Source organism: Narcine bancroftii, chromosome 8 (genome assembly GCF_036971445.1).
Source record: "Narcine bancroftii isolate sNarBan1 chromosome 8, sNarBan1.hap1, whole genome shotgun sequence".
Taxonomy (NCBI): domain Eukaryota; kingdom Metazoa; phylum Chordata; class Chondrichthyes; order Torpediniformes; family Narcinidae; genus Narcine; species Narcine bancroftii.
The window spans coordinates 106579083-106601419 of NC_091476.1; the positions used below are offsets into that span (position 1 = coordinate 106579083).

General features: G+C 37.7%; 1 protein-coding gene across 3 annotated transcripts in view; it reads right to left on the reverse strand.

The window, feature by feature from the left end:
- sorl1 (sortilin-related receptor, L(DLR class) A repeats containing) overlaps positions 1–22337 on the reverse strand; it is a 168999-nt gene that overhangs the window by 89677 nt on the left and 56985 nt on the right. For all 3 annotated transcript variants that reach the window (XM_069894711.1, XM_069894709.1, XM_069894712.1), the window contains exons 9-17: positions 20968–21160; positions 19860–19977; positions 13368–13441; positions 8322–8410; positions 6521–6699; positions 5588–5774; positions 4030–4158; positions 3809–3894; positions 152–324 (exon numbers count right to left, since the gene is read on the reverse strand). In XM_069894711.1, coding sequence (XP_069750812.1) covers positions 152–324; positions 3809–3894; positions 4030–4158; positions 5588–5774; positions 6521–6699; positions 8322–8410; positions 13368–13441; positions 19860–19977; positions 20968–21160 — 1228 coding nt within the window. The remainder of the gene's footprint in view (positions 1–151; positions 325–3808; positions 3895–4029; positions 4159–5587; positions 5775–6520; positions 6700–8321; positions 8411–13367; positions 13442–19859; positions 19978–20967; positions 21161–22337) is intronic.

Sequence of the window (22337 nt, forward strand, 5' to 3'; positions counted from 1 at the left end):
ACTATTGAAAGAGGTTTTTTTTTAACTAAAGTACAGAAATATATATTTCACATGCTAAAAAGGATTACATTTCTATCACCTTTTCTTGGCAAGTTGAAACACACCTTCACAATGCACTCTTTATCTTGCTTTTATAACAGATTGTGCCCACCTGAATAATGTGCTGTGAAATATCTGCCCAATAAAGGCAGTTGCTTTCATAGTCAAAATCCAAAGCTACGGCACCTCGTAAGTTCTGAAGTGGCAGTGCCTCGTCTGTATTGCTGGAGAGAACATAGCGATGAATTGAGCTCCTTAGAGCATAAAGTATGAACTCATTAACCTCTGCAAAGAGAAGAGAAGCAGAGAAAATTATTTATTCAAACATCATAATGATGTTGACAATGGACATCCGTCCTACATGTTCCTTAAGAGGTAACAGCACCTTCAATTACATTGCTGCTTTTAACATGCTTTGTGCTCCACTATCCCAAATTCACCAAATGTTTGAATTGTGACCAATCCTGATTTTTCTTTTGCTAGATTCATCCAAAAATATACCTTTTGGATCTTGCATACAAACTGCTAGCAGCCAACTTTAGCTTCTCAGTTATTCTTCTTTGGCTTGGCTTCGCGGACGAAGATTTATGGAGGGGGTAAAAAGTCCACGTCAGCTGCAGGCTCGTTTGTGGCTGAAAAGTCCGATGCGGGACAGGCAGACACGATTGCAGCGGTTGCAAGGGAAAATTGGTTGGTTGGGGTTGGGTGTTGGGTTTTTCCTCCTTTGCCTTTTGTCAGTGAGGTGGGCTCTGCGGTCTTCTTCAAAGGAGGTTGCTGCCCGCCAAACTGTGAGGCGCCAAGATGCACGGTTTGAGGCGTTATCAGCCCACTGGTGGTGGTCAATGTGGCAGGCACCAAGAGATTTCTTTAGGCAGTCCTTGTACCTTTTCTTTGGTGCACCTCTGTCACGGTGGCCAGTGGAGAGCTCGCCATATAACAGGATCTTGGGAAGGCGATGGTCCTCCATTCTGGAGACGTGACCCATCCAGCGCAGCTAGATCTTCAGCAGCGTGGACTCGATGCTGTCGACCTCTGCCATCTCACATATAACAATTACAGTACGGAAACAGGCCATCTCGTCCCCTCTAGTCCGCACCAATTTAAGTAAACTCTTCTAGTCCCACCTACCCGCTCCCTGTCCACAACTTTCCAATCCCCTCACGTCCATATACTCATCCAACCTTCTCTTAAATGACAAAATTGACCCTGCTGCAACCAACCACCTGTTCTAGAAGGTCATTCCACTCAGCTACCACTCTCTAAGTGAAGAAGCTTCCTTTCATGTTACTTCTAAACTTTTTCCCCCAACCCTTAACTTATGGCCCCTCGTTCCAATCTCACCTACCCTCAAGGGGAAGATCCTATTCACATCTACTCTGTCTATTCCCCTCATCATGGTCTTCTAATCCAATTAAGAAAAACACCCATCATTTAAATATTTTGAAAGCCAAATGTACAAACTAATTATGAGCCAATAATTCATAGCCCCTTCCTATTTACATTTTGAGGCTAAATCACATGGTTTGCAACTTTGCCTTCATTTTTGAGTCATACAATTCCTGATCTTAAATATCTGCTCCATCAACAAGACTATCTGCCTGTTCCTTCCCCACTGAACTCATATCATCTTATCTCAACTCCATTTTTTCTCCCCTTGTCCAATCCTTCCATACCTACATCCACGATACCTTACATGCCCTCCTTCTCTTCAATGACTTACAATTTCCCGAACCCGACTTCCTCATCTTCACTATGGAAATCCAATCTCTTTACACCTCCATCCCCCATACAGAAGGTCTCAAAACCCTTCATTTATTCCTTAATAAGAGACCTAACCAGTCATCCTCCACCACCACCCTCCTTCACCTGGCGGAACTTGCTCTCACCCTTAATATCTTCCCCTTTGACTCATCCCACTTTCTACAAATCAAAGAAGTAGCCATGGGTACCCGCAGGGGTCCCAGCTACGTCTGCCTGTTTGTCAGCTTTGTGGAGCAATCCATGCTGCAAGCCTACACAGGCAAGGCCCCTCAACTCTTACTCTGCTATATTGACAACTCCATCAGTTCTGCCTCACTGCTTTGCTTCGTAATCCTATGATTCTTATTCTCAAGTTGAGAGTCTTTTTTCAAACTATTTATGAAATCTGCTTCCACTATCATTTTGGATAGATCTTTATCACCCAGCACCATGTACTTGGATAGATCTATATCACCCAGCCCCATGCACTTAGATAGATCTATATCACCCAGCCCCATGCACTTGCCACTCCTGAGTTTGCTGATCTGCAAGGTACACATTCTTCTATCCAGACATCTAAAATTCCAAAAATCTCCAAAATCTGGCAAGTGGGGAGAGCGACAGCAGCGCGAGTTGGGCGAGCAAGGGGGAGAGACCGGCAGCGCAAATCGGGCGGATGAGAGATTGGCAGTGCGAGTCAGGCAGGCGGGGGGTGGGGGGGGGAACACACACACACACACACACACACACACACACACACACACACACACACACACACACACACACACACACACACACACACACACACACACCGGCACTATGAGTCGGGCGGCCAGCGCGACTGGAAGGGGGTGGGGGTGGATAAGGCAGCACAATTCAGGTGGGCTTAAATCTGGCTTTCCGAAATCTGAAAAAATCAGAAATTCAGAACACACTGTCCCCCAAGGGTTTCGGATAAAGGCTTATGTACCTGTATCGCATTTCTGAAAAAAAATATATCCATCATTTATCCTTTCTCTGCTTCTGTCACTTTCTCCAGACTTGCAACCTCTCACAATCTGTGCAAATGGATAGTGATTGCTGCTGCCTCTCACTGCACCAAGGTTATAGGTTCAATCCTGACTTTGGGTGCTGATTATGTGGAGTTTACATTCTTCCCTTGATCACAGGAGTTTCTTTTGAGGATGTACTTGCAGTTTAATTGGTCATTGTGAAGTATTCTTTAATGTAGATAAGTAGCAAAAAGACTCAACGGAGGCAGAGATGGGCATAGTTGAAGAGAATGTGATAGGAAATAAATTGCAGAGGTATGGGGAAATTAAGTGAAAATGGTCAGGCTTTTCTTTCTCTAGAACCTGACATGAACCGCATGGGATAAATGGCTTCCATCTATTAACTATATGAAATTCTATTTAGGCATCGTGCACATCCCTTCACTTTAAAATTGCATACTATTGAGAGTTTATTTCTCCTTGTTTTCATTTACAAGGTCATCCTTAAATCATGCTTCTTGATCAAACTTATCGTCATTTGTCCTAATACAGGTTTGATATAAATTATTTGAAACTACAGTTTTATCACTACTAATGGTGAGAAAAGTGTATAGACTTTTCCCCAAATTTTGCTCAATTTTTAAACTTTACTTTTCATTCATTCATCTGTCATTTTGCATGAAAAAAAATTAAGACTTTTTCTTCCAGTGTTTCTCCATTCCTGTGAACTCATTAGTAATAACTATACCATGAACATCAACTCTCCTCTATTTTTGCATCAATGAAATGTCAGCATCCCATTCCTGCACAACTTCCTCAAAGCTTACCTTGGAAATTTTGCTGGTAAAAGCATATTCACCTCCACCCATACCCCCACTACCTCTGTCTTGAAAGCAGAGTATTTTGCTTGTTTAACTTTTGTGAAAGCACTTTTTCAAAAATAAGTTTACACCAGGTTGGCACATTCATATTTCACTTGGTCAAAAGATATACCAATATCAAAAGGATTGATAAAAACAGAATTGTTTGCAATTTACCTATTACAGGACAAGGCAGTATTTCACCCTCTAAACGAGCCTCAACATCGCCTTCACTACATGTATCACCTGAGATTTTACGGTAACTAAGAAAAGAAACAAGAAACACAGCAATTAATAATGAAGTTTTGAAAGAAATTAACTGGCCAAAAAGACACCAAGCAAACTTGAGGTTGAGGGCAAGATAATTCTATAAAAAGTTAGTTGATTCAAATACTTACCCCTTTGTTCTTCTGTATGTTGTGCCCATGGGACAATGTAAAGGTGGAGCAGAAATATTGCTCATGAACTCTGGATCAGGAATACAAACTTCAGAAGCTAAATCTTCACTTAGCTTGAAGCCAAAATCACTAAGGGGATTAGATAAAAATTGACACAAAGACTGCAATCTTTAAAAGCATTTTCAGCAAATAATACTGATCATAAATATTAAACTGCAGCAGAAGGCACTTTGATAAAAATAAACTCAAGAAATTCTATAATAGTATGGGGGGGGTGTTTTCACTTGGCAAATATCAATTTTTAGTAAACAAACAGTTTTTGCTTCTCAAATTCAATTCTAATTTCTCAAATTATGCACACAGCTTTCAATTTCACTTAACATTTTCGTAACAGCTTATCCTGCAATTAAGCAAAGAAATTCCACGGGAACTTCACTAAAATCAATAAATATCTGTACGAGAATAATAGATCCTTGTTAAATGGAGACCTTATGCATGTACAACACTAGAAAGACCACAGCTCAAATACTGGGTATACCAAAAGTCACATTAAGTGATGTGATTGTATAGATGAGATTACAGATAGGATTTATGAAAATGATGCTAGATCTGGAAAATTACACCCATAGGAAAGATGCCATAGGATGGGACTGTTTACAGAGGAACAGTATAAGCATGAGGGGCTTACAAGAATTCAACAGAAATAATGTATTTCAATTAACAGAAAAGTTAATAGGGCTTAGCGCTGCAAAGAAAAAAAAACACCAGGAGGGTGGTCGAAGTATAGAACTGTCAGAATAAGAGGAGAAATGAATACCCCTGTTAAATTTAAAAAGCACTTAGGTATATCTCTGTTGAATTAGTGTGACCTAGTTCTGTACTTAATAGCTTTGTTATGCAGTTATGGGTCAAGAGCCTGAAATTGCAATTAGATTTGGTAGTTCTTTCTAACCAGCAATGGGCATGATGGGCTGAATGGCCTGTGATTTGTGTGCATGGTTTTAGCTGAATAAATTAAATTTTATGATGCTGTTTGATCCATTGAAATGATAGACAAACAGCAATCTTACGATGAAAATTATGCCCTGCAATAACATAATTTACCATAATCCCCAGCAGGAACAAACTCCCTCAAATGTCACTTACAAAGGTCATAATAATACAATCCACCTTCCCCAACTGAGGCACAATTTATTTATATCACATGGCCCAGAAGAACTTATTTTTCCAAACATTATGCATCAAAGAAATATATCAAACCTCTGCAGGAACAAATTTAAAGTGACAATTCACATAAGAGTTGTACTAAATAATTCATTTGCAACATCATTCTGCTGAACAAACTTGGAAAGATGGTGTCTAAAATACTAAGTGATTTATATTGGAAGGAATGGAGAATAATGGTGACAAGAAAAAGGCACTTTTACTTTAGCATCTCAAATAAGAAACCCTCATTTATGTAATGAAACCTGGCTCCTACGCAAAAAGTTGTTGAAATGGCTCATTACCAGTGTTCCTTGATTTTTTTTGGAAAGGACAGTTTTGTTCCCATAATTACCATTCATAGTCATCCCGTGTACAGGAACAGTTGCTCACTGTAATTGGTCTGTCAAAGTCTTCCCCATTAAAGCAGGTTGCATGTGGAGCTCTTCTCTTGAAGACAATTTTTCGACCAAGCAGACACTCATTCCCACGCTCATCAGATGGGGACCACAACTTGTAATCCGTCTTTGAACAAGGTACACCTTAAGTAAAACAAATACAAATCTACGTTTAACAAAGATTAGGAAAAGAATATTTAGCATTGAAGCAATAAAGGATTTGTTCTCCAATTTCTGTTTCATTTTCTGCTTTCCAAGTGGAGGATTTTTAAAAAAATTCTTATTCTATATACAGTGCAGCAACAGCTCCTTCCTGCCCACAAACCCGTGTCATTCAAATATACCAATTAACTTAAAAACCCCATATGTTTTGAAGGGTGGGGGGAAACCAGAGCAGATACAGGGAGAACATTATGAAATCTCCATGATATTCAAAGCCCAGAATCTCAGCAAAGGAGAAAAGTTTGAGGAATTCCAAAAACTGGAAATGAATCTCATGTTTTAGAATTAAATGGATTCATTTTTCAATTAAATTTAGACATATAGCATAGGTCCTTCTGACCTATGAGCCTGTGCCGCTCAATTACACCCAATTAACCTACAACCCCATAGGTTTGAAGGATGGGAGGAAACCGGAGCACCTGGATGAAGCCCATGCAGACACAGGGAGAATATACAAACTCTTACAGACAGTGCCCTATTCGAACCCAGGTCACTGGCGCTGTAACAGCATCGCGCTAACCGCTATGCTAACCATGCTGCCCCTTCCTTCCCAAGAAATCTATTTTGTTACTTGATCATTTAGCAGTACAGATTTAGAGTACTTTCTTCTACAAGGTAAATAATGGTTACGTTTCATTAAGAACCCAGTCACATCTACAAAAACTTACCCAATACTGATGCTGTGTCAATCTGAATTATTAGCCAACTGTGAGACTGTTCAGCAAATGATCCAAAGATTGTGAAAATAGTACTTTTTTCTCCTGGCTCTGTAAGTAATCCATACACAACAATATTCTTTTGAGTGAAGTTGACAAACTTCCATGTCTCTCCTTCATTGGTACTGTACCTTTTTAATGGAAAGAAAATGATTAATGTTTAAATATTTCACCAGCTGAATTACATAAATCTTACATCCATCAAATTCACACAATATTTAAATTCACATCATACAATGAAAATAATGAAGTACAATACAATGGAAAATGAAAATCTGAAAAGTGAAAAATGCTCAAAATATTCAAGAGATTGAACAGCATTTAGAGACAAATTTCTGAGTTCCACTTCTCCCTCTTCTGATGTTATCTGACTTTGAACATTTCTAGTACATTCCATTTTTATTCTCAACAAAGTAATGTTTCAAAAGTGAAAAAAGTTGGATTAATGCAGTGCCTTTAATACTACTTTCAATATATTCCAAAGGACAGCATGACCAAAGTAATGTGGAAGCGTTCAGGAGTGAGAGAGATCAGCTAACTGAGTGGTGTCACAACAACCACCTTGCACTCAACATCAGCAAAACTAATTGGTTGTGGCTTTCAGGAAGGGGAAGCCAGGAAAACACAAACCAGTCTTCATTTGAGGGGTCAGCAGTGGAGATGGTAAGAAACTTCAGATTCCTTGGTATTGACATCTCTGAAAACCTATCGTGGGGTCATGATGTCAATGCAATCATGAAGAAGACATTGGTGAATGGCTATATTTCATTAAGAGTTTGAGGAGATTTGGTACGTCACCAAAAACTCCTACAAATTTCTATAGGTGAACCATGGAAAGCATTGTGACTGTCTGCTACGGAGATGCTGACGCATAGGGCAGGAAAAGGCTACAGAGGGTTGTAAATTTGGCTAATGACATCATGGGCATCAGTCTTCACCTCATTAAGGACATCTTGAAGAGGCATGTCTCAAGAAAGCAGCTTCTGTCATCAAGGACCCTCATTACCCAGGCCTTGTCCTTTTCTCAATGCTACCATCACTGTATAAGGACCTGAAGACATTCTCAACGTTACAAAAGCAGCTTCTACCCCTGTCATCAGATTTCTGAATGGTCAATGACCTATGGACAATACCTCACTTTTTCTCTTTTTGCACGAGTTTTTTTTTTAAATCTTGTATTTACGAAATTTTGAGGTGATTTTGCATCTTGTCCTACACAATAATGCTGCCTCAAAACAACAACTTTTGTGACACATACTTGTTCATGACAATAAAACCGATCCTGATGCACTGTTGGAATGTTGGAAATGTGAGTTGTTTTGCATGCAGCAAGGCCCTACAAACAGCTTTGTAAAACTGTCCAAGATGTTTCTTTAATGATAGTTAAACAGTAAGCATTGGTATACACAGAAATAACTCTTCTGTTCTTCCTCAAAATTTATGCATAGGAGGGGATAATTCCAAAAAACAGCATTCCTCCAAAAGAGCAGTAGGCTCTTCAGCATTGTACTGAAATGAAGGCAAGAAATTTGTGCCTCAGTCTCTGTATTGTTACAGTATATAAATCCAACATTTTTGACTCAGTAAGTGAGAGTGCTACACACAGAGCAATAGCTGAAGTCAAACATGCCCTAATTGGGTAGTATTGAAAGAGCATGGCTACAAAAATACAAGTGAAATTCTAAAATTAGCCTGTTTTTCATGTTTTGGTAATGAACACATTGCTAAAATTCAAAAGGTACAGTTTACTCACTTCACTTGATTAGTTGATGACCCCTGAGGAATTGCCAATAGGATGCCTCCATGATCAGCCCAGGAATAATAATGCGGTCCTTTGAGAGCCTGAAGAAGAGGTACAACTGCATATTTAATTCTATGCTAATTTCCCTTCAATTGTCAAGTATCTATACTTTGATATCATAGACCAGCAACAATAGAAATTCACCATAACCGCACACACATGTGTGTGTAAAATATCCATACCATTGCAGCTTAAGCACAATTCTGTAAAGTCATTCAGTTCAGTCTTAGAAATCTTGTGTTGAAACTGATGCCCAGAAGTGATTATGAAGGAGGTGGGAGAAACTGAGTGGCTGGACTACCAAAAAACTCATGAATCCTTTACAAGTTACTTCCAGAGAAATTACCTTTCATACAAATGGTTGTCAAAACTCCCCTTTTCCTTGTGTAAGGGAAATGAAACATGTGACTTCCACGATGCTTCCAAAACCCAAGCATGGGTCAGTCGAAATGACTATCACAATGGTCATGAATTCCTCTGCTTCCTTTACCTAGATATGGGTCAATCAAAGTGACCATTCCTTTGTAACAGTGGTTCAATAATTCCCCTGACAGAGAGAATCATCTGAATTGTCAGTTTTACACAAAGTCACTCCATCTCCGTGTTCATCAAATGGCTGATCAATTACTGAATACCATTTCTTTAAGTGTCCCATCTGTTTTCCTGGATAAACAACCATTGTTCTTTTGTCTTTTTCTAGAGCACAAACCCTGCTCTAGTTAATGCTGCCATTCAGTCTCACCACAAGCTGTGAATGTTTGCAGCCTGTATTAACCTTAAAGTGACAGTCACTAAATGAAACAGGAGTTTGTAATAATACTATACATTACACACTAACGCAAGATAATTTAGCACCAATATCTCCACCATTTTTCTGCCATCCTAATAAAAGGTGCAAAATAAGTCTTTTTGTATCTTGCATTTTCTTCATTCTTGTGGGTTATTTGAATTTCTACATAGATCTAATTTGTCAAAGGAAGTCAAAACAATTTTCATATGTTTCAACACAAAAATACCTGGATTCAACATGAAAGATGAGATCAGCAGAGCTATAGACAAACTAAAAGATTGGGTTTGATCATTGAGTTGATTTCTCCATTCAATATTTATACAAGGATCAAATGGACAACTTCTACTGTACATTTTGTACAAAATTATGTGAGAGTGCCCACATTTGTTTACAACAATTGACAATAAATTTAATCTGCCAAAGAGACACTTTTTTCAGATATTATAAAATTAGACATTTTATTCATTCTAAACTTTCAGTACAGGTACACAATCCTTTATCTGGAACCTTTGAGGGACAGTATGTTCCGAATTTCGGATTTTTACGGATTTCGGAAAGCCAGATTTAAGCCCACAGAATTGTGTTGCCGTATCCACCCCCACCCACTTCCAGTCGCCCTGCCGTCTCCCCCCAACCTCCTTGCCCGCCCAACTCGCGCTGCCGGTCTCCCCCCCCTTGCCTGCCCGACTCGCGCTGCCATTCTCCTTCACCCCCCCCCCCGCCGGATTTTGGAGCTTTTGGATTTTAGATGTCCGGATAAAGGATCGTGTACCTGTATTTCCATATCTTCCAGATCCGAGTTTTATTGATGAACTTTTTGAATTACAATTTGAACATATTATAAAATATTGAATTTAAAAACAAATTCTTTAAATTAGGATCAAAACTGAATGGGAGAATGTTCTTAATATGTCTATTTCAATTTTGGCCCTTATCCATGACTCGTCTCTATGCACAGCACAGCTTGATGCAATTTAAAATGGTGCATATAGTACATTTTTCTAAAGTTAAGCTCTCTTGAATCTACCCAGATATCAACTCATTGTGTGACAAATGTAAAAGATTTGAAGCCTCTTTGATACACATGTTTTGGTTTTGTCCCAATTTAGCAGAATATAGGACAGCTATTTTCAGAACATATTCAGCCATTTTTGGGATCGATCTAGAATCATCTCCGTTGATTGCAGTGATTGGTTTCTCCAGTAATGTAAACATATTTATTAACATCTATCCAAAAACAGGTCTTAGTATTTTCTACATTACTGGCTAGAATATTGCTTAAATGGAATGAGGACTTTCCACCTACCCATAGGCAATGGTTACTGGATATTATAACCATATAACCACTTACAGCACAGAACAGGCCAGTTCGGCCCTACTAGTCCATGCCGTAGCAAATCCCCACCCTCCTAGTCCCACTGACCAGCACCCGGTCCATACCCCTCCAGTCCTCTCCTCTCCATGTAACTATCCAGTCTTTCCTTAAATGTAACCAATGATCCCGCCTCGACCACGTCTGCTGGAAGCTCATTCCACATCCCCACCACCCTCTGCGTAAAGAAATTTCCCCTCATGTTCCCCTTATAATTTTCCCCCTTCAATCTTAAACCATGTCCTCTAGTTTCTTAATTGAAAAAGCCTATCCAAATTTACTCTGTCTGTCCCTTTTAAAATCTTAAACACCTCTATCAAGTCCCCTCTCAATCTTCTACGCTCCAGAGAAAAAAGCCCCAGTCTGCACAACCTTTCCCTGTAACTCAGACCCTGAAATCCTGTCAACATTCTCGTGAACCTTCTCTGCACTCTCTCTATTTTGTTTATATCCTTCCTATAATTTGGTGACCAAAACTGTACACAGTACTCCAAATTTGGCCTCACCAATGCCTTGGACAATTTCATCATAACCTCCCTACTCTTGAATTCAATACTCCGATTTATGAAGGCCAACTTTCCAAATGCCTTCTTCACCACACCATCTAACTGAGTATCAGCCTTGAGGGTACTATTTACCATCACTCCTAAATCCCTTTGTTGCTCTGCACTCCTCAATTGTCTACCATTCAATGTATATGACCTATTTAAATATGCCTTTCCAAAATGCAGCACCTCACATTTATCTGTATTAAATTCCATCAGCCATTTCTCAGCCCACACCTCCAGCCTTCCTAAATCACCTTTTAATCTACGGTAATCTACCTCACTGTCCACAACACCACCAATCTTTGTGTCATCCGCAAACTTGCTTATCCAATTCTCTACCCCTACGTCCAGATCGTTAATATATGTCCTTTCTAAGTTTGGAAAAAAATCAGACATAATGTTTGGAAGGTCAAGATCTCTTTCGATAAGACAGGGTCCGTTTACAGCTTACTCTCATAATTGGAATAATCAAGGTGCGTGGATGCAGTAAATGGGCATGTTTTGTCAGATCTCTGAAGACCGTTGCTCGATTTCAAGTCTGCTTGTATACCAATTTTAACCTTGGTTGGTAGATGGGGTTAGATCTTTAGAATCAACCTTTTTTTCCTTTTTCCTTTTCTTTTATACTATTCGCTGTATGTTTAGATTAGTATACGAGTCCATATATTATTATTTATGTATTATACCAATTTAAATGTATATTATATTTAATTTATACGGACTTATTATGTATGGTTGTATTATAAAACTCAATAAAAATAATTTTAAAAGAAAGAAAGTGCTACGTCACCAATCTCTGATCAGTGTACTTCATGCAGCAATACTGTAAGCCTGTGGTGGTGGAGTGGAAATCAGCCATCAAATCTTAGATTATACTGGTTAATTGATAACTGTAATATTATCTTCCATTGCCTACATTGCCTCCACTACAGCTAATATTCATGAAACAAGCTTCCCCAAATAGCAGTGACATAATGACTGGACAATCATCTGTTTTAGTGGTCAAGGGCTCCAATGAAACTTCTTCAAACAGTACCCCCCCCAACTCACCAGAAAGATTTCCCCAGAACAAGATGGTTTAGCAAAACTGCAATCTGGACCAAATTCCATTTACAAATACAATCTAGCTATTTAGATGCTGAACAAAATACTACTGTATGTGCCGTCGAATAGGATGATCCCAAAACTTAAAAATTTCACCTTAAAATGGGTCAGCTTAGGAGTCTAAAATTTGCAACTTGACAGTGAAGTCTCAATACCACTGCCATCTTCATGCCAGGATGCAATCTCACGCAGGCCCTGTTAGTTACTTGCAAAGACTCAGCGTTCCTCTGTGGGGTCCATCTGCCCAGTCCAACTGCTGCCGGTTCTGTACAGGCTTTAAATGGTCTGTTACAGGAGCCAACAGTGGTTTATTTTAAAATATCCAAATAAAATTGAAACCTTTACATGGTTATTTGTTATTCAAATATTGTGATTTGCTTTTAACAGCATCCACTGATCAGTGGTAAGATTTGGGGTCATCTTATACAAAGTGTATCACTCAAAACCAACAATTTGTGTAGAAATTCCAGGGTTATCCTGTACAAGAGTCATCCTAAACGACAGCATGAACAGTATGTAATTCTGAAGTCATACCAGATTCTGTGCCACACAGCTCAAAACTAAAATCACATGGCAATTGGCAATATTAATTATAGAGTACAATTGATAACCTTTCAACATACAGCAAGCCCAATCTCATTTATGTGGTGAATATTCTACATATAGCATTAATATTGAATTGGCGGTTTAATAACTATGTGAAATGCTTCTGCAATCTGATTAAGCCCTTCTTACCTCATTCATAATCATTCCAACTAAACACAATTATGAGAACAGGTCTAGATCTAGAGGTTGTATAATTAACTTCAAACATCTTGAACTGCACACTAAGATCTCATTTGCCCTTTTCCTAAGCAGGATGCATTGTATTCATGATTTTAAAGATATTTTCTGAATAAAATATATGTGTGGTGCACTCTAGAGTTTTTCTATTTCTTGCTTACTTACATTTCTTAATAGTCTCTCATTCACATTTCTATTTCCCCACTTAAAACTCAATTTTTAATCCAAAATCTTTTTTTCTTTTAGCTCATTATTTACAATTTGAAAATACTTGGAACATTGAGATCATTTTATTGTTCCAACTTTTACAAATTGCATTTTCCTATTTTAAAATATCAATCTTAATAAGTTAAAAGTTTACTATAAATATACATAGTTAACAAGCTTTGAAAGGATATTACCTCACGCCACAGAGCCCCAGCACTGTTTGAAACATATATATTTGGTTTGTTTGCTAAACTCTTGCCAATGGAACCTAAATGAAGGAAAAATAAAGAGGAAAAATATACATGAAATTATTGCTTAATAAAATTACTGATATTCTACAGAAATAGCAAAAAAAGTTGTAGATTTTTGGTTTTATTTCATAATTGGTCATTAAATAATAAAAACATGAACCATTTTAAAGTATACACTGTATATTTCAGCATATAAGACAACCCTTGAAGCACCCAAAAAACATGTCAAAAACAGGGTCATCTTATAGGCCACATCCACTCAATTGGCTCCATAACCCACCCAGACTCCACTCTACAACAAATTTTTAAGTTACTCGTATACAGTACAACTTCGATTATCCAAAATCAGTTTCTCAGAAATCCTCAATTATCTGAGATCTTTTGGAGCTGGGGACCCCGGGCACCTAGGTACAGTGGGGCCTTGGTTGGGGAGGTGTCAGTGATTGGTGGCAGCCAGCATTTTTTGGGTCAGAATTAAATATTTTAATGCTTTAAAAGCCTTCCCTTATTGTGTGTTGTTGTATAAACACTGTTACAACTGATTTGCTGTTGCTACTGGGCTGTTTTTTAAAAATAAAATCACCAGTTCTCCAAAAAAACGTTTATCTGAAATAGGCCCAGTCCCGACCATTTTTAATAATCAGAATTGTATTGTATTAGAAAGAAAATTTTATTGTTAAAAAAAACATATCTAAAATCTTTCAAAATCACTATCATTGTCTGAGGCAAGATATTTCAGTAGTTTATGAGCAATTTTTGTTTTTTATCGTATTACCAGATTTTTCCTGTTCATGAAATGGCTGCACCAGCTTACTGCACCTTTAAAATCTCTACCACGCTCTGGGTTTGACCTTGCCCATTTCAGTGCATATGCTCTGATTTTATTTCTTGTGACTATGTAGCGATCTTGCCTCTGTTTGAACTCCCATTCTGCAACGTGATTTTCCAACTCTGGCCAACAAATGATTCCTCTTCTCATCCAACATTGTTTCTTTGACATTTTTCTCCACTCTCTTCCCATCTTCTCAGTTATGTCAAATGTCCTTACAGCAGCAGCACAGCTGGTCGATTCCTTGGCCACTTCAATGGCTTTTAACTTAAAACTTGTTTCATACTTTCTTCATTTGGTTGGAGGCTCCATGAAAACATCCACCTTCTGGCCATGCCCAAAAGCTCAGTCAACGTGCTGCCAGCTCAGTCAACACAGGTATTGTTGCAGAATCATTACACACCCGACATATGATAAAACTGTAGCCGTGTGCTACTCGAAAAAAAAGACACTCACGAGTGTAGTCAGGTTAAGCTCTTTGCTTTTTATTGGGGTTCAAGCCCGACTTTTATACTTCTTGCTTTCCTGCCATTTGCCCCAATTGCTGACATAGTGACCTGCATCACAAAAGTGGGTTTCCCTCATGTGGGTACCTTCCTGCATGTCAGGCTGTCCCTATCTGTTGGTTGTGCAGTGGGGGATAGCACCATTTTGGGGTCATTGGCCCTTAAGCTTCCCTTGCCGTTGGTCCGCCGGTTCATTTTCTAGGGCCAGTGCCGCTGCATGGCCTGCTGGCTTTTAGGTGCGCTCACTGCCCGGAGTGCCAGTTTGATCACTGCAGTGGTAGGGCGCCACAAAACCATGAAATTCAGGCTGAAATTGGGACCCGTCTTATCTGAAGGTCGTCTTATACGCCAGAATATACGGTATATAAAAATATGTACAGAACAAAGCAATAATCAGGGTACAAATAAGCAAAGAACAAAGAAAGGTCCATGCTCCCCATTTCTGTTCCAGTTAGATAACATTTGCACATTCAACAGGAGAACCAAGAAAATGCAACTTCATCAGCAAATTATAAAGTTAGTCAAAGGATCATTTTTAAATATTTAGAATATTTTACAGATCATATCACAGAACAACATGATCACCAGAGAAGTATAAAATATCATACAAGGGAATTTTATGTCTATTATTTTTGGACATAGTGTGAGTTATTATTTAATTGTTTAATTATTATAATTATGGCTATGCTTCTAATTTACAATTGATATGTGATATATATTTGATAGGATTTGATTTATGTTATAATTAGTATACTTTTGTAAAGGGTTTTTGTTAAACAATAAAAATATTTTAAAAATAAAGAACATTTTACTTGGCCATTAAACTACCAATTAAATGTTAATTGCAAATGCAGAATTTTCAATTACTTTTTCATTGATATCTATAGCCCTTTTCATATTTGCAAGTGGACCCAGAAATTAATAGCCAATCAGCCTCAAAATAGACTCATGTGGAATGAAAATTGTCTCACACTGGCATGAAATTATGTCATCTCATGTCAGGGATAGACTGCCTCGACCCCTCGTGCAATCCCCGATGTCTGCAGATGTCAGTGTTGCAATTAAGCAAGTGTCAAACAGGCAATTGCATTCTAGGACAGAAATGATCCAAGTTTTTGCGCAAGTGCAGGAACGTGAAGAAAAGATTAAAATGAAGGTATAAACTTTGCCGTGGGAAAGTCGCAGCAGGAGAGAGAGAGGAAGTGAACAGCAATAAATAACAACAGCGGACAATTTTTAAACAGCGTGGGAAAGTTAGTTGCGCTATAGCGCACAACTTATAAAGACCATGGGAAAGAGATGGCGATCCTTCCTTTGCCACACGAAATCCTGGGAGTGCAGGTCCACTATCCTTTTTTTTCCCATGGTATTTATAAATTGTGCGTGATAGCACTACCAACTTTCCAACGCTGTATAAATTGTGCACGATAGCGCTACCAACTTTTCCATGCTGTTTATAAATTGTCCACTATTGCTATTTATTGCTAGCACTTTCCCACGGTCCCTTATAAAGGTTTATACAGGTCGCACAACAACAACAATGAGGACTGAAGAGCTCATACTGTGCTATAAATAAAGCTTAATTATGTTATAATTAGGCATGATTAATTTTGTTCAAAGATCATAATATATTGATCAGGATTTAGGGCAGGTCCACCATTGCTCAATGAACCCCAGTTAAGAGCAGTCAAGTGTGAACAGCAAAAACGCTATTCCTATCACGGGACACTGAATGGCCAATTTAATGGATGCAAGTGTGAAAGGGGCTATTATGCTTCGTTTATCATCAGTCACCAAAAGTCACTCATTATCCAAAAAAACAGAAGCAAGAGCATCTATTTGGCAATTCAGTAAGATAGCAGCTGACTGCTCCCTCAGCATTAGTTTCCTACACTCCCCCCATTGCCAGTGAACCTTTAAACATCCTAATCTCTGTCCTTTTTATTGAAAATTTTATTTAGTTATTTGTATCCTGACAGAAAATAACAATGAATAAAACATTAATCAAATATCTATATCCAATGATACAAAAAATACATTAATATTTTTCCCCAACCCCCTCCCACCCAAAAGAAACAGAAAAAAAACACCTACTATTTAATATACAATAATACTAGCATATACAATCATTAATTATTATTAAAAATTCTGATTAAGAGGAGTGGTGAGGTGGAATAGGTGGATGGAAAATTATTCATAAAATCCATATATGGTTTCCAAATACTATAAAAATTTTCAACTCGATTCCTTAAACAGATGTGTAATTTTTTCCAAAGGTATACAATTTTGCATCTCATTATACCATCTACATAGTAACACTTCCTTATCATCTTTCCATGATATCGCTATGCATTTCTTTGCAGTTGCCATTGCAATACTTTAAAAATTTTCTTGTTTTATATCCAATTTCTTTTTCAATGTACATCCCCGTAAAAATATTCTTGGATCCTTTTGTATCTTTATCTTCATAATTTGTCCTAATAATAAACTGTTCATTCCAAAACCTTTCCATTTAACTTATATGGAGTTTAATATAAATGGATGAAGAAAATTATATTGAACCATTTGATACCTAACATTTACTGTATTCGTAACACTTTCTTGACAGGGAAGGGAAGGTTGAGAATCCCTGCTCTAGACCCAATTGTTACTGAAATATTTTGCTTGAGAAAAATTGTCATTGACCCACTTTCTTTGGAGTTATGGAACTGTGCACATAACGAGTCAATAGGTACAATTAAAACAGAGGTTTACAAACCTTTTTATTTCCACTCACATACCACCTTAAGCAATCTCTTACTAATCATAGAGCACCTATGACATAGGGAATACCTAAAGTGATATGTGAGTGGAAAGAAAGAGAACCACTGCTCTATCACATCCATTTGTATAGTCATTCTATATTCCCCAAGGTCTCTTTGTAATGGATTTGTGTTAATATTAATCTTTAAAAGTTTAGATGTAAAATACAAATTTCTTGTTAAAGTTAGTTTGTGGGCTGATTCAAGGTCACAGAGAGACACAGAGTTGCACTCAGAGAGAGAGGCTATTTTTGGAGTCGAAGGATCTTGGAAAAACAGCTATAAACTGAAGTGGTTTCTGAACTGAAATTCAAGAATAATGGGTGTTGGCTTAAAAACATTTGGTGTATACACAGCATTCTGTTGGCAGCTGTTCAAACAAACGACTTTTAATTCAATGATTAACAGACCATCTGGAGTCATATTCACTTGTAAGTGGACAGATGCTTTTAGCATGTAGATGTGAATTAACTTTAGAACTAACTTCTTTTAACTTTAGAACTAACTTCAAAAAAGCCATTTGACATGATTCATGCTTTTGGAGAAATGAAACAGAAACAATGTTACATGTCATGTGATGAGAATTTTAGGAGAAACATATTACTGGAATTAGAGGAATTTTGAGACCAGAAGGAAGTTGGCCATCCTGTGGAAGACAGGATTGAAGATAGAGCAACCAGAAAAGATGCTGTTACATGTTACTCCTGGTCAAAGGAGAACACAGAATAAGTGACTTTTGAAGGAGAAAAACCACTTCTATCTCTTTAAGGAAAGAGGGCAGTTCAACCATGTCCTTTCCTATTTGGACACTTCGTTTAACCCTTGTCTGGGTTTGTGAAATCATCATGGAATAAAATAACCACTTCACTGTCTCTTGGGAAAGAGAGATAAATCATTTGTATGACGAAACATTGCACTCGAAACAACCCTACAAAAGAAATTTATGATTTGATGTTTTAACATACTTCATTATTGCTTTTGAGCAACAATCTAAAGAAAACTGATGCCTCACACTTACTCCATAATTGCTTTTGAACAGCAGTAAAGACTGAGTTTCAACACAAAAGCTTTCTGAGTTTGAACTTTAAATGGTTATCTTTTTTTAACACTTCAATTGTTTTTATAGCTTGGAATGTGGCAAATATAGTCTATTATTAAAGAAAGGAAGGAGAGAAAATGTAAGAAATTGTAGATTAATTAGCTTGACAGTAGCAGGGAGAATGATGAAACGTATTATTAAGGAATGAGGAAATTCTAAGAATAGAAGTCCTAATGATTAATTGCCCTCAGATGCCACTAATTCGAAAACTAGTTTTCCTATCAGTGCTAGTTTCTTTGAGATACTCATTTGTTTAGGATGAACAGTCTTCCTCTTTTCTCAAAATAAACTTTCCAGGAAAAGACAAGCAAAATTTAACTTCATCAATCACCAAATATTTAGCAATAGAAGCATTTAAAAATCAGCTTCTGCATTTCTTGCAAACCTGCTCTAACTTTCATTAACAGTATCTTCGTCCTTTTTTGCAGTATTCAGGAATTATCCTGATCCTTGGGCTTATTCGCTTTTTTCTTAGGTTGGTCATTTGATTTTTTCTTTGATTTAATATTTTTAAATTCTCTTCCTAACTTGATTTCCTATTGCTTGCCACAAGACAAACATTTATTACTTGCAATATATGTATTGTTTAAAAGTCTGTCAACCAGCAATGGATGTCATCACTTAATGAATTTTCCCTTGTGCATGGGTCTGCTACCTAAAAAAATGTTTAACTAACAATTTTTAAACCATTTTGAATGAGCACAGTACTTTGTAAAATCTCTCACAAATACACAGTACAACAGCTGTTATCCAGACAGGAATATATTTTCAGAATGAAAAAAAAATTACATGTCATAGTGCTTGACATCAAAACAAATAAAAAATCTTCATATGAAGAAACTAAACACTTGGAAGCAGTTCTTAAGAAGAACCAGTCTACTGGGTGAATGCCAGCATTTGACTGAAGTACAAGTATATGTCTATCTTGCTATTCCTACCATCATAATCCAATAAATCCATTCATTTAAACTGTGATAAAATACAAATCACAGGATGCATTCAGCTCACCAGGGAAATACATAAACATGATAAAGAGGAAAACCTTCTCTGCTGACTAAGTGACTTCCAAATTAATACAGATACAGTCCATGCTCAATAAACCATTTCTAGATGCAAAATATTGTTAATAAATTCGTAATACTGAAAATATAAAGCAATTTACGAGGCTTACTGCCTGCTTTGAAAAACAAGAAGTGTCACCTGTAGCAATAATGAGACCTGGAGCTGATTCTTTAGAAAGGATAGGAACTCTGCGATGTTGAAGATTCAACAGCTGATTATAACGCTGTATCAGGTGGAGTGAGCAACCTTGCTCGATCTGCAAAAATAAAAGTGCTTTTCAGTGATCTCAATTTCGGGTTTTAAAATACCCTCTCCAATACCTACTACTGTTATATCTACTACTGATCAAATAAGAATGGAAATTATTTTGCAACAGTACATCATGATCTGTTCACTTTCCTCCAACAGGGAATTTATTGGCTTTCTATCCTGTTGAGTTTTCGCACTACCATAAACTTTTCTACCAAGTTCTCCATAATGCTGATAACCGAGCTCTTTTTCTCTTTTGCCACTATTTCATATTACCCACTATGTTGAAGACAGGTGCAAAACAATTGTTTTCTAACTATGTCATTTATTGTATGAGCCCCATTATAATTTAATCTGCCTTTGTTTTGAAGGGACTCATTTACTTCCATTTTATACAAATTACAATTTTTTTTTTTACAAATTTGCTCTCAGCTTAATAACTTTGCCATTTGGTGCTTCCTAAAACTTCCATTTCTCAGTCTTATTGGCAGGATTAGATCTATACACTGCAGCCATTTGGTTCTTCCTAAAACTTCCATTTCTCAGTCTTATTGGCAGGATTTGAGCTATACACTGCAGCCATTTGGTTCTTCCTAAAACTTCCATTTCTCAGTCTTGTTGGCAGGATTAGATCTATACACTGCAGCCATTTGGTTCTTCCTAAAACTTCCATTTCTCAGTCTTGTTGGCAGGATTAGATCTATACACTGCAGCCATTTGGTGCTTCCTAAAACTTCCATTTCTTAGTCTTATTGGCAGGATTAGATCTATACACTGCAGCCATTTGGTGCATCCTAAAACTTCCATTTCTCAGTCTTATTGGCAGGTTTAGATCTATACACTGCAGCCATTTGGTTCTTCCTAAAACTTCCATTTCTCAGTCTTATTGGCAGGATTAGATCTATACACTGCAGCCATTTGGTGCTTCCTAAAACTTCCATTTCTCAGTCTTGTTGGCAGGATTAGATCTATACACTGCAGCCATTTGCATCCATACCTTACAATCTATTTGATCACCATTACAGTCGAAAGTTGGTGCCTCCAATAATTCCCATGTTCCACCCTTGTCAAATGTAATCACTGATCTCATGTTCTCTTCAATGTAGGACCCATTCATCTGGGTGGCAACATAGACTCCCCGCAGCCCTTCTACACGATGAAGATCTGCAAATGGCTCGTTTGCAAAGTTCCTGCAATTTAAAAACAAATTCCTTCAAGGCAAATGGAATGTTTCCTTACTAGAATCACTGAACTATTATTCAATATGGCAAATAAATCTTTCTACCAGGAATGATATTAAGCAAAACTCCTGAAACAGTATCAACACATCTCACAGGCAGTGATCCACCACCGGAAGAGAAATAAAAGAGAATCATTATTATCATGGCAAGCCCAAAATATGCCTATTTCAACCTCAGGGCCATGCAACGCTGTTACAGAGCCAGCGACCGAGACGTGGGCTCGCATCTTGCGCTGTTCCATGAGGAGTTTGTACGTTCTCCTGCTGTCTGCGTGGGTTTCCTCTGGATCCTCTGGTTTCCTCCCACCCTTCAAAATGTCCTGGGGGTTGTAGGTCAATTTGAGTGCAACAGGTTCGTGGGCCAAAAGGGTCTGTTACTGTCCTATATGTCTAATTTTTTTTAAACATTGAACAATTACATTTAAATAACATAATTAGTGTGACTAGGATATAGAAAAATTCAAATAAATATAGAGGAAAAAAATGATTTCAGATCTGTCCACATAATTGACAACTTATCATGTAACATTATAAGTAAAATTGACAGCTCTATATTCATTTTTTTAAAAACTCAAAAAAAACAGCTACAAACTAAAAACTCAACTGATCCCAGATCACGACATGGACAATTTCACAATAACGAAGATTAATTACTTCAACTTGGTGACTGCAGTTATCTCCACTAAAATTACAGCCTCCCTCCAACTAAAATCTTCAAATCTCAAGATCCTAGTCTTGTTTCTCATTCTCACATTACCCATGTCCGATTTTCCTCAAAACCCTGCTCACCCATTACCCTTGCCCATGATGTGTTCCTCAATGAGTCCTAGACTAACACCCAATGCTTCACTTGATTAAGTCACAAACTTGGGATGCTTTCCTGCAAGACTACAATGCTCTTTTTTTAAAAAATCTACAAAATATAGGCTGTTCTTTCACCAAACACCTCTCTTCTCCTGATGACTGTTTTGAACAGCCTGAGCACTTTCTCTAATCTTTAAAACATTCCATCACTTCTAGCCTTTGCTGGGTTTCCTACCCAGAAGAACTAAGAGGACTGAATGGATTTTCTCCACCTCAATTACTTTCACTGATGAAAATGATATAGATAAAAACAGCCCATCCTT